Raw genomic sequence first — 12,701 nt, 5'->3', positions numbered from 1 at the left:
AGTGGACCACTGGTCCCACCTCCTGCCAGAGGGTAAACTGAGGGAAGTCTGCTGATTACAGACCAAGCAGAAGAAGATGGAGGGACCCCAGGAGCAGAGCCAGTAGGGGCAAAGCATTGGAAAGGGAAGCCAAAAGGAGGGGTCAGCTGAAAGCTGGTCTAAGGCAGAGCACGGAGGGGTGATAGGGAACACTGGTCTTGGGCTGTGCTCTGCCTACAGTCAGTCACAAGCATTCTTCCTAGGGCAGAAATTAAAATCAGAGTCCCTTTTTCGAGAATAACCTTGGAAAAAGTGGGGCTGTTCACGTACCTGTTGTTGGCCCCAAGTAAAGCTCTCTTCACTGAGAATTTGGGGCACCCTCCGGTCAGAAGCCAGCTTACTGTCTGCCTACCCTAAAGTCACTTGAGAAGTCTTGACCAGATCTGCAGGGCTCCAAGTCAGCCTTCTTGTTTAGTTGAGGGCCCCAGGGGGAAATGAACACCAGCTCTCAAATGATTTGTCCAATTCCTCATTCAACAAGAATATTACTACCAGGGTTTATCACACCTCAGGCGACACCCAGCGGCGTGAGGAAAATCTGACTAGCATTAAACTTACCAGCTGCACTACCATGGCCAAGAGACTACCCCCCCCCTCTAAATTCTGAGAGAAAATGATTTTGAATGCAGAATTTTGTACTTAGCCAGACCTTCAAGTGAGTCAGAGGTGTAAAGATTAAGAAATGTATTTCCTAAGGGCACCTTTCTGAGGTAGGCTACTTGACTGACTTGATGGTTTATGTCATGTGGGCATAAGAAATAGTAAAGAACATACCAGAACTTTAATCAAAAACATTTTGAAGATGATGGCTATGCGGCATGTTTGGAAGGCAATCAATTCTAATTTGAAAAATGAAATGGATACCATGAACTAGAATAGGAAGCTAGAGGATCTTGGTGATGTGGTGAGGAAAGCATGTTTCTTGTCCAGTTACCCAAGAGGAAGGGTAATCAGAAGCTCCAGGAAACAAAACTGTGTAAGAAGGACACAGTCCAAATACTCAGTAACCTAAAAAAAGGGTAGCGGGATTTTAAGGAATTGGTGGAGGATTAAGGCAATCATTTCACCTTAAGGCTGAGAACATTCTTCTTCGTGTGACCAGTGAAACATGTCACTGGAATCACGGGGAAGGAAATACTGTTCTTCTACACTCTCGTGGCCCCTCTGCAGTGATCCATATTTACCTAGTTATGATGCTCCCAACACTGTCAATTTTCAGCTTTTTAAAAAAAGATTTTATGTATTTATTTGAGAGAGAGCTTGAGTGGGGGAAGAGGGACAGAGGGAGAAGCCAACTCCGCACTGAACACAGAGCCTGATACTCAATCCCAGGACCCTGAGATCAGGACCTGAGCCAAAGGCAGACACTTAACCGACTGAGCCATCCAGGCGCCCCTCAATTTTCAGCTTTTATTATTTTTTAAACGATTATTTATTTATTTATTTAACAGAAAGAGAGAGAGATCACAATTAGGCAGAGAGGCAGGCAGAGAGGGGGGGAAGCAGGCTCCCCGCTGAGCAGAGAGCCCGATGTGGGGCTGGATCCCAGGACCCTGGGACCATGACCTGAGCCAAAGGCAGAGGCTTTAACTCACTGAACCACCCAGGTGCCCCAATTTTCAGCTTTAAAAAAAAAGAACTTATAGACAAAGTACAGAAGACTTCATCAGGTTTACAGACCGGAATGGAAATACTATCAACCGAAAGACTAAAGCAGAAGTAGTAGCAAGTGACTACCTCTGGGTGCAGACTTGGGGGTAAAGGTAGAAGGATTTTTGCTTTTCTTCTTTTTGTTTTTAGAAAATTCATTTATTTTATTTTATTAAATAATTTCAAAAGTAACTTATCATCAGAGAGTTCAGGATTCAGACTCAGAAGCTCTTGGTTCATTTGTCCAGTTTCAGGCCTCTTCTGTTTCAGTAGGCGAGTCACATAGCCTCCGCACAGCCCGTGTCCTCGCCCATAATAATGCCACCGTCCCTGTGAACCCCACTGTAGTGTCAGGCGGGCTCACTTGGATTGTGCATGCTCAAGCTTCTCACACCTTCTAAGAACCTAACAAATGTTTGCTCTACTTTATATCCCTGTTACTTATATTAGAGGAAGTAGTTAAGTCGAAAATTATAACATGGGTGACTATGTGTTCTACTTGAGAATGTTCACGTATTTTCAGTCTTTTCCATGATGATGGGCCACGAGGAGGAAGGACCAAGTGTTCCACCATCCATTCTCTGTAGCCCACGTTGTTCTTAGTGCCTGACATGGGATTCAGTGTTTCTTGTGTTTTCCTCCGGAGATCCCTGATGCAAGGAGAAAGGGCTATGGGTCTCTCGGGATGGGGGAGGGGTTGTCTGCCTGCTACTAGTAGAAAAGTTATGTGAACCTTGAATTCTACTCTAATATGCCTTGTTTGTGGAAATTGAACAGAGATTAACATTGCTTCTTAGTCTAATCTGCAAGAAGATGTGCTGCTTTTCCTCTGTGGCTTCACATTCCCCATGATGACTGCTGGGGTCACCACTGGGGGTGGCGAGTTTGTGCAAAACACTGAGCGATATTTAGATGACTTATGTAATGCTTAGAATATTATGACACACATAATAATAATCCAGTTTTGCTCAGCTAAGGTTCACAGAGATTGAGTAACCCGCCCAAGGTCACATGGCTTTTAAGTGAAGGAGCCAGATTTCTCCCCGGGTTTGTTGGACTTCCAAGCACATGCTTTTGCTCAGCCCTGACTTCAAAGGTGGAAACCTAAATTAGCCTTTCGTGTAGAGTTCTTTTTTATGTACTTGGGAGATAGAACACCAGCCACATTCTTGACTTTCTTATAGTTTTTGTCCTTATTCATTGATGGTTTTTGTGTCTTTTTTCAGCCAAAGCTCCAGACAAACCTATTCAGGTAGTTTATGTGCCCTCACACCTGTTTCACATGCTATTTGAGTTGTTCAAGGTAAGTGGAATTTAAAAACACGGAAAGAAGTCTTCATTTTAAATTACTTTGATTCAGAGCATAATGGATTCATTAGATTAGCATAAGAAAAAGGTTTTGCATAACCATTTTAAAAATTCTATTTCTGATACCCTGTGGGTTTTATAATTTGTACACTGTGAGATGAAAAATTGCTGTGTACGGTACAGTTTTCGTGAATATTAGTACATATTGATTTGGGAGCTTAATTGTACTTCAGTGATTTTATGTAAAAATCCATACTGTTTTTTCTTCAGTTTTGAGATTAGAGATGCTTTTTACTTTCCCAACCTGGCGAAGGCTTTACTGGTGGTAGCCAGATCAAAATAAATACATGTTTTTGCGTGTTTAGGTTTCTGAACGTTAAGCACTTTGGTGCCTCAGCAGTTATTTTAGTTCTGAGAGATCCCGTAACTCTTTGACGTATTTGGGTCCATTGAGAAGATCTGACGGAAGCAGGAAAGATAGGGAGGGGCTGGACCAAAAAGAGGAGCTGCCCTCCCTTAGCCCCCCCATGAAGAAAAAGAATAAAATCTCTTTAGACTCCATGGCTTACGTTGCTTTTGTTAATCACCAGCTCATGGCATTTATAAGAGCAGTATTATAGGCACAAGGCGTTTAAGCTAAAATTTCATTTCTTCCGATGTATAAAACCCTAAATTGAACACCTGAAAAATCAGTTATGCTGATTTGCTTCCCAAAATTATAATGTTACTGATGTAACACTTTAAGGTTGAGATGGGCATTCAATTGTGAACTTTCTCTTCAACAGCTGTGGCTTTTTGAGAATTTCTTTTTAACTGACGTTGCTTCTATTTTTTTTTTTAAGCCAAATGATTAATTTTTGTGGGAAGCATGAATACTCTCAGGTTTTCCGCCTTCTTTAGAGGAAAGGTGCTCTGTAAATGCAGACTGATAAGTAAATGCAGCCTCGTTACTGTGATAAAAATCATTCCTCTTGGTTAAGAGTTGAATGACTTAAATACGCTAAGGAAAAACAAAAAGAGAAAAGAAAGAGAAAAAGTACTTAGTATGATGGATGGAAATAAAACTCGATGAAATCAAAATAAAGCATCGGGCAATTTTTCCTTGCTCCAAACACACATTTAGCTAAGTTCTTTAGAGGGGAAATAAAGGGTGTATAAACTCAACTAATATTTGCTCCACAAAAGCGTTATTGTGTAATAAGTAATCCTGTGCTAGTTCTTTTTTTAAATTGTGGTTTGTGAGTCAGCGGTATGCTACAAAAAAAGCCTTATTATTTCAGAACTCAATGAGAGCGACAGTTGAACTATATGAAGACAGAAAAGAAGCCTACCCCTCTGTTAAAACCCTCGTTACTCTGGGTAAAGAAGACTTGTCTATTAAGGTAACTACCTGCTTTGTTTGCATACGTTATCGGTTGATTTAATAGTACCCAGACCCTGAGGAATCTGAGGGAAGAGAAGAAAATGGACCCTGAATGTCTTATTTTTATGTACCACGTTAGATCTTTAGTTTGTTGCCTCATTTAAGCTTAGCAGAAGCCCATTTTTCAGGGAGCTGGACCAGACCCCAGCCCAAGTCTGTGGGATCCTAGTGGCTGTCCCTGCCTCCTTTGTTCTAGTTTGTTCACAGTGGAGCTGTCTTTCCCTGGGGATTCAAAGCCCTCGTTATCTTTGAGTTAGTTACCTGGTATGTACTGTAATGAACTTCTTCCTCGTACTAAGTATAGATCGACTGTTTTTAAAAAACCATTTTGTACATTACAGATAAGTGACCTCGGTGGTGGTGTCCCACTTCGAAAAATAGACCGCCTTTTTAACTACATGTATTCAACTGCTCCTAGACCCAGCCTGGAGCCTACGAGAGCCGCCCCTCTGGTAAGCATCTTAGAAGTGCTGCTTAGGGGAAGACCATTAACCTGAGAAGGGACTCCAGCAGAGCGGCCTTTCTCCCTGGCTCCTTACCCTAGCCTCTCTGAATTTGAATGTTTCCGGCATAATTTGGAGGAAAGGAGATTTTATCCCACTGCTACTTTCTTTGTCAATCCTTTGGACTTCGATTTCTTTTCTAATTTTGTCTAAGAAACACTCAGAGCTGAGTACCTCATTTCCTATTGTAGAGAAAAGGCACCGCCCTTTGGTTAAGGATTGCTGCCGGAGCACCACTCCCCGCCGGCTGCTCTATCCGAGGGAATGGAAGGTTAAGAGCCGCCTGCCCCTGAGCAAAGGAGCCTCACAGGGCTGCCGCGTGGTCCTGGGCACTTGGGTACCCCGTGCTGTGGGAGCCTCAAATCACCCCGGGCCTTTAACTTTCCCCACCAAATCTGTTTATATAATTAGAATGTTCAAGTATGAATACAATAAATTTTGTATAGTAAACAGCATAAGCAGGAAACATATAGGTGGCATATGCATTTTCGGAGCCCTTTCTGTCTAGGCTTTATTAGGCAGTGAGAAAAGCCTCAGGTTACCATGGCAGCATTTAGATCCTGCTAGGGCCACACTTTGTTCCCCTGCTGAGTGTTTCTAATTGACAAACAACAATTGAACCCTTTGTCATTAAACACAGCAACATAGCTATCAGTCTGCAGAACGGTTGAGGGTACAAATTAAGTTTCATTTTTCAAGTTCTACTTGACTGATAAGCATGTGAGATTATATTTTATTGTATGAATAAAATCAACACTTTGCATCATTTATTCGAGACAGAGTTTGTTAACTTGGCATGTTGAAAACAGAGAGGAAGTCATGCTTACAGGAGTCAAGAAAATTCTCAAAAGATCAATTCTGAAAGGGGTTGCCTTCACCAGGCTCTGGTACCTACTTAAGTAAATGTCAAAAGAAAAAGCACTACAAGCAAGTCCCCAGTTGTTTAGAAGGAATAGACCTCTATTCCGGGTCTCAAGAGAGCAGGTTGAGGACAGCTGTTCTGTCATCTTTTTTAAAAAATGGAACTGAATTGACGTAAGAGACCTTAAAATATTATGTATCCAACCTCCCATTTTATAGACGAGAAAATAAGGCTAGTGCCTTGCCCAAGGTCATTGTACTCATTAGGGCACAGCTGGCACTGGTTGCGTCAGCATTCTTTCCCGTGTCCCATACAGTCTCTCCTTTTGAAGAAAGATTTCCACTAGCTTCTGTCCCAGTTATCAACTGTATACATCCCCAAATCTTGTCAGATTCTTTGACACCCTGGGAAAACCTGGATGAACCTCACTCCGTCTAGGTAGGGACCCCTCTTCTGTGTTCTCTTGGCTTACCTGGCTCCTCACACCCACGACAGGATTGGGCTCAGGCATTCTCGGCTCTTCCCTGGTAGACCTGAGGGCAGGTTCTGGGCCTTGCTGCAGTGTAGGAGACAGATTTCCTTGGCCTCTTCCTGGAATATTCTGGTTTCTTTGCTATGGTGACCACATTCATCATCTTGGATATCTTGTCTTCACCACCAACCATATCCTGTCAGTGCAGAATCCCTGGAATGACAGTGCGCACCGTCATACCCAACTCTTTGAGTTAGGCCCTGCCCTGAGGGAGGAACGTAGGAAAGATGTTCGCAAACAGAAGAAATCCATGTAAGCTGGTAAAATCGTGGCTCTGCAGTAGCCATAATGGCAGCTTCCATTTAATTACTTTTACTAGGTCTCTGGCACTGTGTCAAGACTTGACACTTGTTAGGTTGTGTAATCCTCAGAGCAGCTCCGAGGGAAGCTTTTCATTACATCTTCAGATGACAGAGCAATCTCAGAGAGGTTAGGTAAACTGCTCAGAGTGGATTTCTCCCTATGTCTCTCTGAGCCTAAAGCCCGTGTAACCTCTGCTCTAACAAGTGCATTACCCTGGGGATTTCATCAGAGGGGCCAAAGCTTGTGGCACTGAACCTGCTCCGCTAGTATAGACTTGCTGAGATAGTATCCTTTGTTCTTACTGTTCTTGTCAATGTCTGAGACTTTTCTGTTTGCAGCAACCTGTTACATTCAGGGTTCTATGACATGAAAATGTAAGAGGGCATTGGAATTGTTTTCTCAAAACGAGATACATGTGACCTACCGTATAGCAAAATATTTCAGCATTCCCAGAACTTTAGGAATTAGAGTCTCAGGAAATTTTCTTTTCAGTGTACTAGCCTGGGTACCAGTAGATTGGAACTCTTGTGCTACTCATTTAATTTTCACTTCAGAGAGCAAGAAAATCTGATAATGGAACTTTGTGATGATGTGGTTTAGTTTTGTTAACAGTTCAAATTCCACTTGATTTGGAATTTGCTTTCAAAATGCTAACAGTTTACTTAAAAATGCTAAAAAAAAATTAGTCAAAACTTGGAGTATTTCTAATGTTTTCCAAACATAAGAGAAGTGTTTTTACAGGATGAAAATGACTGTTTGCCATAAAATGAATATACACATCATTGTAAAGGTTGGATCTTCCTTGCTTTAAATCTGACTTAAGAATTCCTTTTAAACAAACTGAGGGTTGCTGGGGGGAGGGGGTTTGGGAGAAGGGGGTGGGATTATGGACATTGGGGAGGGTATGTGCTTGGGTGAGTGCTGTGAAGTGTGTAAACCTGGTGATTCACAGACCTGTACCCCTGGGGATAAAAATATATGTTTATAAAAAATTAAAAATTAAAAAAAAAAAAGAATATACTTCCAAAAAAAAAAATTCCTTTTAATCAGGGCGCCTGGGTGGCTTAGGCAGTTGGGCATCCAACTCTTGATTTTTGGCTCAGGTCATGATCTCAGGGTCCTGGGATCAGGCCCTGTATCAGGCTCCCCACTCAGGGGAGTCTGCTGAAGGATTCTCTCTCCCCCTTTCCTGTTCATGCTCTTTCTTGCTCTCATTCCTTAAATAAATAAATTTTTAAAACTTTTTAAAAAAGATTTTATTTATTTTACAGAGGTCACAAGTAGGCAGAGGGAGGCAGAGAGAGAGGGGGAAGCAGGCTCCCTGCTAAGCAGAGAGCCCGATGCGGGGCTCGATCCCAGCACCCTGGGATCATGACATGAGCCGAAGGCAGAGGCTTTAACCCACTGAGCCACCGAGGCGCCCCAATAAATAAATTCTTAAAAGAGAATTTATTTTACTCTTCTGAGTAGTCCTCATTCCAAGTATGTTAGCATTTGTGCACGTCTCACTGTATTATTTTTCTTTTCTCTGTAGGCTGGATTTGGTTATGGCTTGCCAATTTCTCGTCTATATGCTAGATATTTCCAAGGAGATCTAAAACTCTATTCCATGGAAGGAGTTGGCACTGATGCTGTCATTTATTTAAAGGTACTGCACTTTATTAGTTATATGAAGGCATCTTTGCTTTTGAAAGCTTTAGGTTCTAATAACTAATGGAAAATAACACTGCATCATCTCTTACATTCATTTCAGATTTACTTAAGTTTTATGGGAAAACCGGGGTGTGTCCTGCCCTCGATTTTATGCTCAGATATAGTAAAATATGGAACATGGAGAAGGAAAAGCTAAAATACTGATTTTTAAAGCCATGATTCTTACTTGCAATTTCTTTTAAATTGCATAAGCATTGAAAGGGCTAATCTAAAAGGAGACAGATTTTCATAAACCGAAGTGTTTTAGTCTTTTACTTTAGAACTCACTGGCTTTCCAAGAATTCAGTAATCATAGTATGGTGATATAAATAGGCTGATGTAATAAGAAAGCTTCTGTAACACAAGTTTTCTCATGCATTGGTGGCATCAGACTTTTATTTATTTCTAAACTCTGGAATATTTGGAAGATTTTTTAAGTAGTTAATACAGGCACGTAGTACAGAATTGAGAAGCTGCAAAGGGGAGAACTTCAGGCTTTCCCACTGCTGTCTCTAAGCCACTTGCTTCTCTTTCCCCGAGGCTACCATGGTACCAGGTTCTCATGGAGCATCCTGGAGTTGATTCTGCATTGATAAACAGATGGGGGAAAATAATTTTTTTCCTATATAATGATTATTTCAGCATTTTTCCTTTTTTTTTTTTTTTTAGCTTTCCTGTGTAGCTTGGAAATCTTGCTATATCCATTCATACAGAGCTGCTCATTCTCTTTAACAGCCGTGTAGTGTGATACATGTTGTATGTAACGTGTTATACCATTACTTAGTGCATCTAAATGATGTGCTATTTGATATCACCTTATGGGTGTATGTTTATAAACTTCATATGTATGAAACTTTATATACTTAGGGGCCTTCCGTATGGGCCCTCTGGGAAAGCGATTGGTCAGTGAGTAGTGCTTGGCCTAAGACCATAGAGTCAAGATGATTGAATATCTCAAAGCAGTATTAACTGAATTAAGATGCTTTTTCTTCTGGTTGCTTTGTGTACTTTACTACTGGTTTTGAATGAGTGAAGGGTTTTATTCCTTTAAAGGAGCTTTAATTTCATCCTGGCCAGTCTAAGTAAACTATGAAAATGTAATTTCAATATAATTCCAAAAATGTACATTAAGGTTTCTTGTTTTAATAGTAAAATTTGGTTTAATATTTCATGTGAGAAAAATGACACGTGGTCCTTTGGTGTATGTTTTTGTTTGTCTCTTAGGCACTTTCCAGTGAATCATTTGAGAGACTTCCGGTTTTTAATAAGTCCGCGTGGCGCCATTACAAGACCACACCCGAAGCTGATGACTGGAGCAATCCCAGCAGAGAACCGAGGGACGCCTCGAAATACAAGGCGAAACAGTAATTTCCTACTTTGCTTTCTATTATAAAGTATCTGATGATTCCCTAGAATGTACCAGTCAGATGATCCCTTTAGCCAGATCTTCTCTGTGGCTTTTTCACTGGAAGAGCAGAGTGATCTCTAAGGGAAGGAAGGGTGATGAGAACCGGGTAGCCAGAGTAGCCCTTCCACTGGAGATATGAACAGCAGGGAGCAAGGTTTATCCTGCCGTAGACTGGATTTTCAAAGTACGTTTTGGGATTTGTCATCACCTATGATGACAGGAGGACATTTGACAGGAGGGCATTTAGGGAAGGTCTGTGGGTGGGTTGAATCTGAAAATAAGTTAAAATGATCAGTCCAGATAAACAAGATGTGGTTTATCCATGCAACGGAAAAGGACACATACTCTATGATTCCACTTATGTGAGGTACCTGGCCAAGTCAGATGCATAGGGACAGAAGGTAGAATGGTTGCCGAGAGCAGGGAGAATGAGGCGTTAGTGTTTAATGGGTGCAGGGTTTCCGTTGGGAAGATGACAAGGTTCTGGAGGTGGGGGGCGGGGGTTGCCCAACACTGTGAATGTACTTAATGCTACTGAACTGTTCGCTTAAAAACAGCCATTCCTTACCCTCTTACCAGATAGCAAATGTTATGTGTGGTTTCCCACAGTAAATAAAGGAAAACAGAAAAAAGAAAACTAATCACAGAACAACAGGTTTCACGGCTTTATGGTAGTAAGGGCAACAATCCCACCTTTGGTTTCCAATTATTTTTTCTCCTATTATTAGGTTCCAGCTCTACTGGCAACAGTATAGGCTCTGTTTATTTAAAATAATCTTTTGTTAACAGAACAGTGCTATACGTGCATTTCTAAAAAATTAGAAAATGTAAGTAAACAAAAAAAGGAAAGAGAAATCACTGTATTCCCACAACCCAGAGATTACCGCTCTTATGACTTACTGTATTTGCTATGTACACAGATACTTTGCTATATATATATATATATATATATATATATATACATATATATGTATATATTTTCTCCCAAATGAGATCTAATTATTTATAATCTTCTACAACTTTGCTTTATTTCATCTAACCATTTTCACCTTTCCAGGTCAGTAAATTTTCATCTTGAGAATTTCCCTGAATTGCCCAAACCTGGATCAGTTCTTACTTAGATTGTATAACAATCTGAGTAGATTTCAGGTTGTTTTAAATCTAGAACAATATTTTTGTTGGTGATGAGAGACCATCCTAGTTGTCCTGCAAAAGTATCCAACCTGGATTTTTTTGGCTTCTTTTTCAACGTGTCATTTAGCCTTTCCCCCATTTTCTGTATTTCCTATAAACTGCAAGTTCATCTGAAGATTCAAGAGCGTTTTTGTTGTTGTTGTTGTTCAGAGTACCTCATAAGCACTATTTCAGAATTACACTGTGAGACCCATGATATCTGACTGATCCCTCTCCATAGTAGAGTTGTTTTTTCCTTTCTCAACTAGAAAGTCATCTGGGGGCTCCTGAGTGGCTCAGTCAGTTAAGCGGCCAATTCTTGATTTTGGTTCAGGTCGTGGTCTCAGGGTTCTGGGATTGAACCCCACAGTGGGCTCCCTACTCAGTGGAGACTCTGCTTGAGGATTCGCCCTCTCCCTCTGCCCCTCCCCCCAGCTCATGCATATACACAGTCTCTCTCAAATCTTTTTTTTAAAAAAGGAAAATGTAGGGGCGCCTGGATGGCTCGGTGGGTTAAAGCCTCTGCCTTCAGTTCAGGTCATGATCCCAGGGTCCTAGGATCGAGCCCCACATTGGGCTCTCTGCTTGGCGGGGAGCCTGCTTCCTCCTCTCTCTCTCTGCCTGCCTCTCTGCCAACTTGTGATCTCTGTCTGTCAAATAAATAAAATCTTTGAAAAAAAAAAAGGAGAATGTAATTATGGCCTGAATCAATAATTTTATTAATGTTTATAAGTTATTTTGGTGAGTTACTTTTAATACCGTTCCTTTGATGTTTATTAGCTGACATTCTCCTGTGAAGTTCTTCCTCATCAACACAGGCCATTTAAGTACCTTTTTTTTTTAGATTTTATTTATTTGTTTTAGAGAGAGAGAGCGTGCAAGCAGAGGGAGGGGCACAGGGAGAGAGAGAATCCCAGGCCGACTCCACGCCGAGTGGGGAGCCCGATGTAGGGCTCAATCCCAGGACCCTGAGATCGTGACCTGAGCCAAAACCAGGAGTTGAATGCTCAACTAACTGAGCCACCAGGCACCCCCATTTAGGTCCCTTTTGAAGTACAGCTTCTCCTGACAAAGCACGATAAGAATTTAAATCTTTCCCTTTAACTAGCAATTTTGAAGGTAAGAAGTAGAAGTAAAATCCATCTTAAATGGTAACAAATGAGTTTCTGGCTTTCACTTTTTTGAGCATTATTATGGATAGTGTAGAATTTCCTTCAATACGTTTCAATTAGAACTAAACACACACACACATACACAAACACACACACACAAAGTGCTCAAGTCTTACGTTTATAGCCTGACACATTTTTACATCTATATTTCTAGCACCTAGAAAGACCCCCCCCCCTTTGTAATCAGACACTTACCCCTTTACCATCCCCATTATGTAGCCATTATTCTGACTTGGTCACCCATTCTTATAACTGACTATCACTTGTTAAACTTAAAAGGAACATGTGGCATGTACTCGTTTTTGTGTGCAGATCTCTGTGAGGTCCACCGTGTTACCGCCTGTAGCAGCTTTCTTTCTGATGATTAAATTAGCACACCTTTGGCCACTGGTGACTATTTTGAGTCAGATCCTTGGTTTTCCTTTGCTAAAACTTTGAAAGCTTTTTCTGGCCCAAGATGATATTGCGGTCTCATCTTCTACCTTCCCTGCCTCCATCCTAGAATCCGCCATTTCCCTCAAGGAGTCCGGTTTGCCTCTAACAGGTGTTAGAGACCTTAATCTGGAAGTTTAAGGTCTCTAACACCTGTTAGAGGCAAACCGGACTCCTTTCCACTGGAGATATGAACAGCAGGGA

At 41.3% G+C, this 12,701-nt stretch overlaps 1 protein-coding gene across 1 annotated transcript in view; it reads left to right on the top strand.

Annotated features, from left to right (window-relative positions):
- The window catches only part of PDK3 (pyruvate dehydrogenase kinase 3), a 79,735-nt gene that overhangs the window by 54,206 nt on the left and 12,828 nt on the right, over nucleotides 1-12,701 (top strand). Inside the window, exons 7-11 of the mRNA XM_082716488.1 lie at nucleotides 2,916-2,992; nucleotides 4,278-4,379; nucleotides 4,762-4,872; nucleotides 8,155-8,268; nucleotides 9,537-9,676. Of these exons, the coding sequence (XP_082572614.1) occupies nucleotides 2,916-2,992; nucleotides 4,278-4,379; nucleotides 4,762-4,872; nucleotides 8,155-8,268; nucleotides 9,537-9,676 (544 nt within the window). The remainder of the gene's footprint in view (nucleotides 1-2,915; nucleotides 2,993-4,277; nucleotides 4,380-4,761; nucleotides 4,873-8,154; nucleotides 8,269-9,536; nucleotides 9,677-12,701) is intronic.

This window comes from Mustela nivalis (assembly GCF_964662115.1).
Source record: "Mustela nivalis genome assembly, chromosome: X".
Lineage (NCBI taxonomy): Eukaryota > Metazoa > Chordata > Mammalia > Carnivora > Mustelidae > Mustela > Mustela nivalis.
The sequence above is the reverse complement of the archived record's forward strand: the minus strand, read 5'-3'. Positions and strand labels throughout refer to the sequence as shown.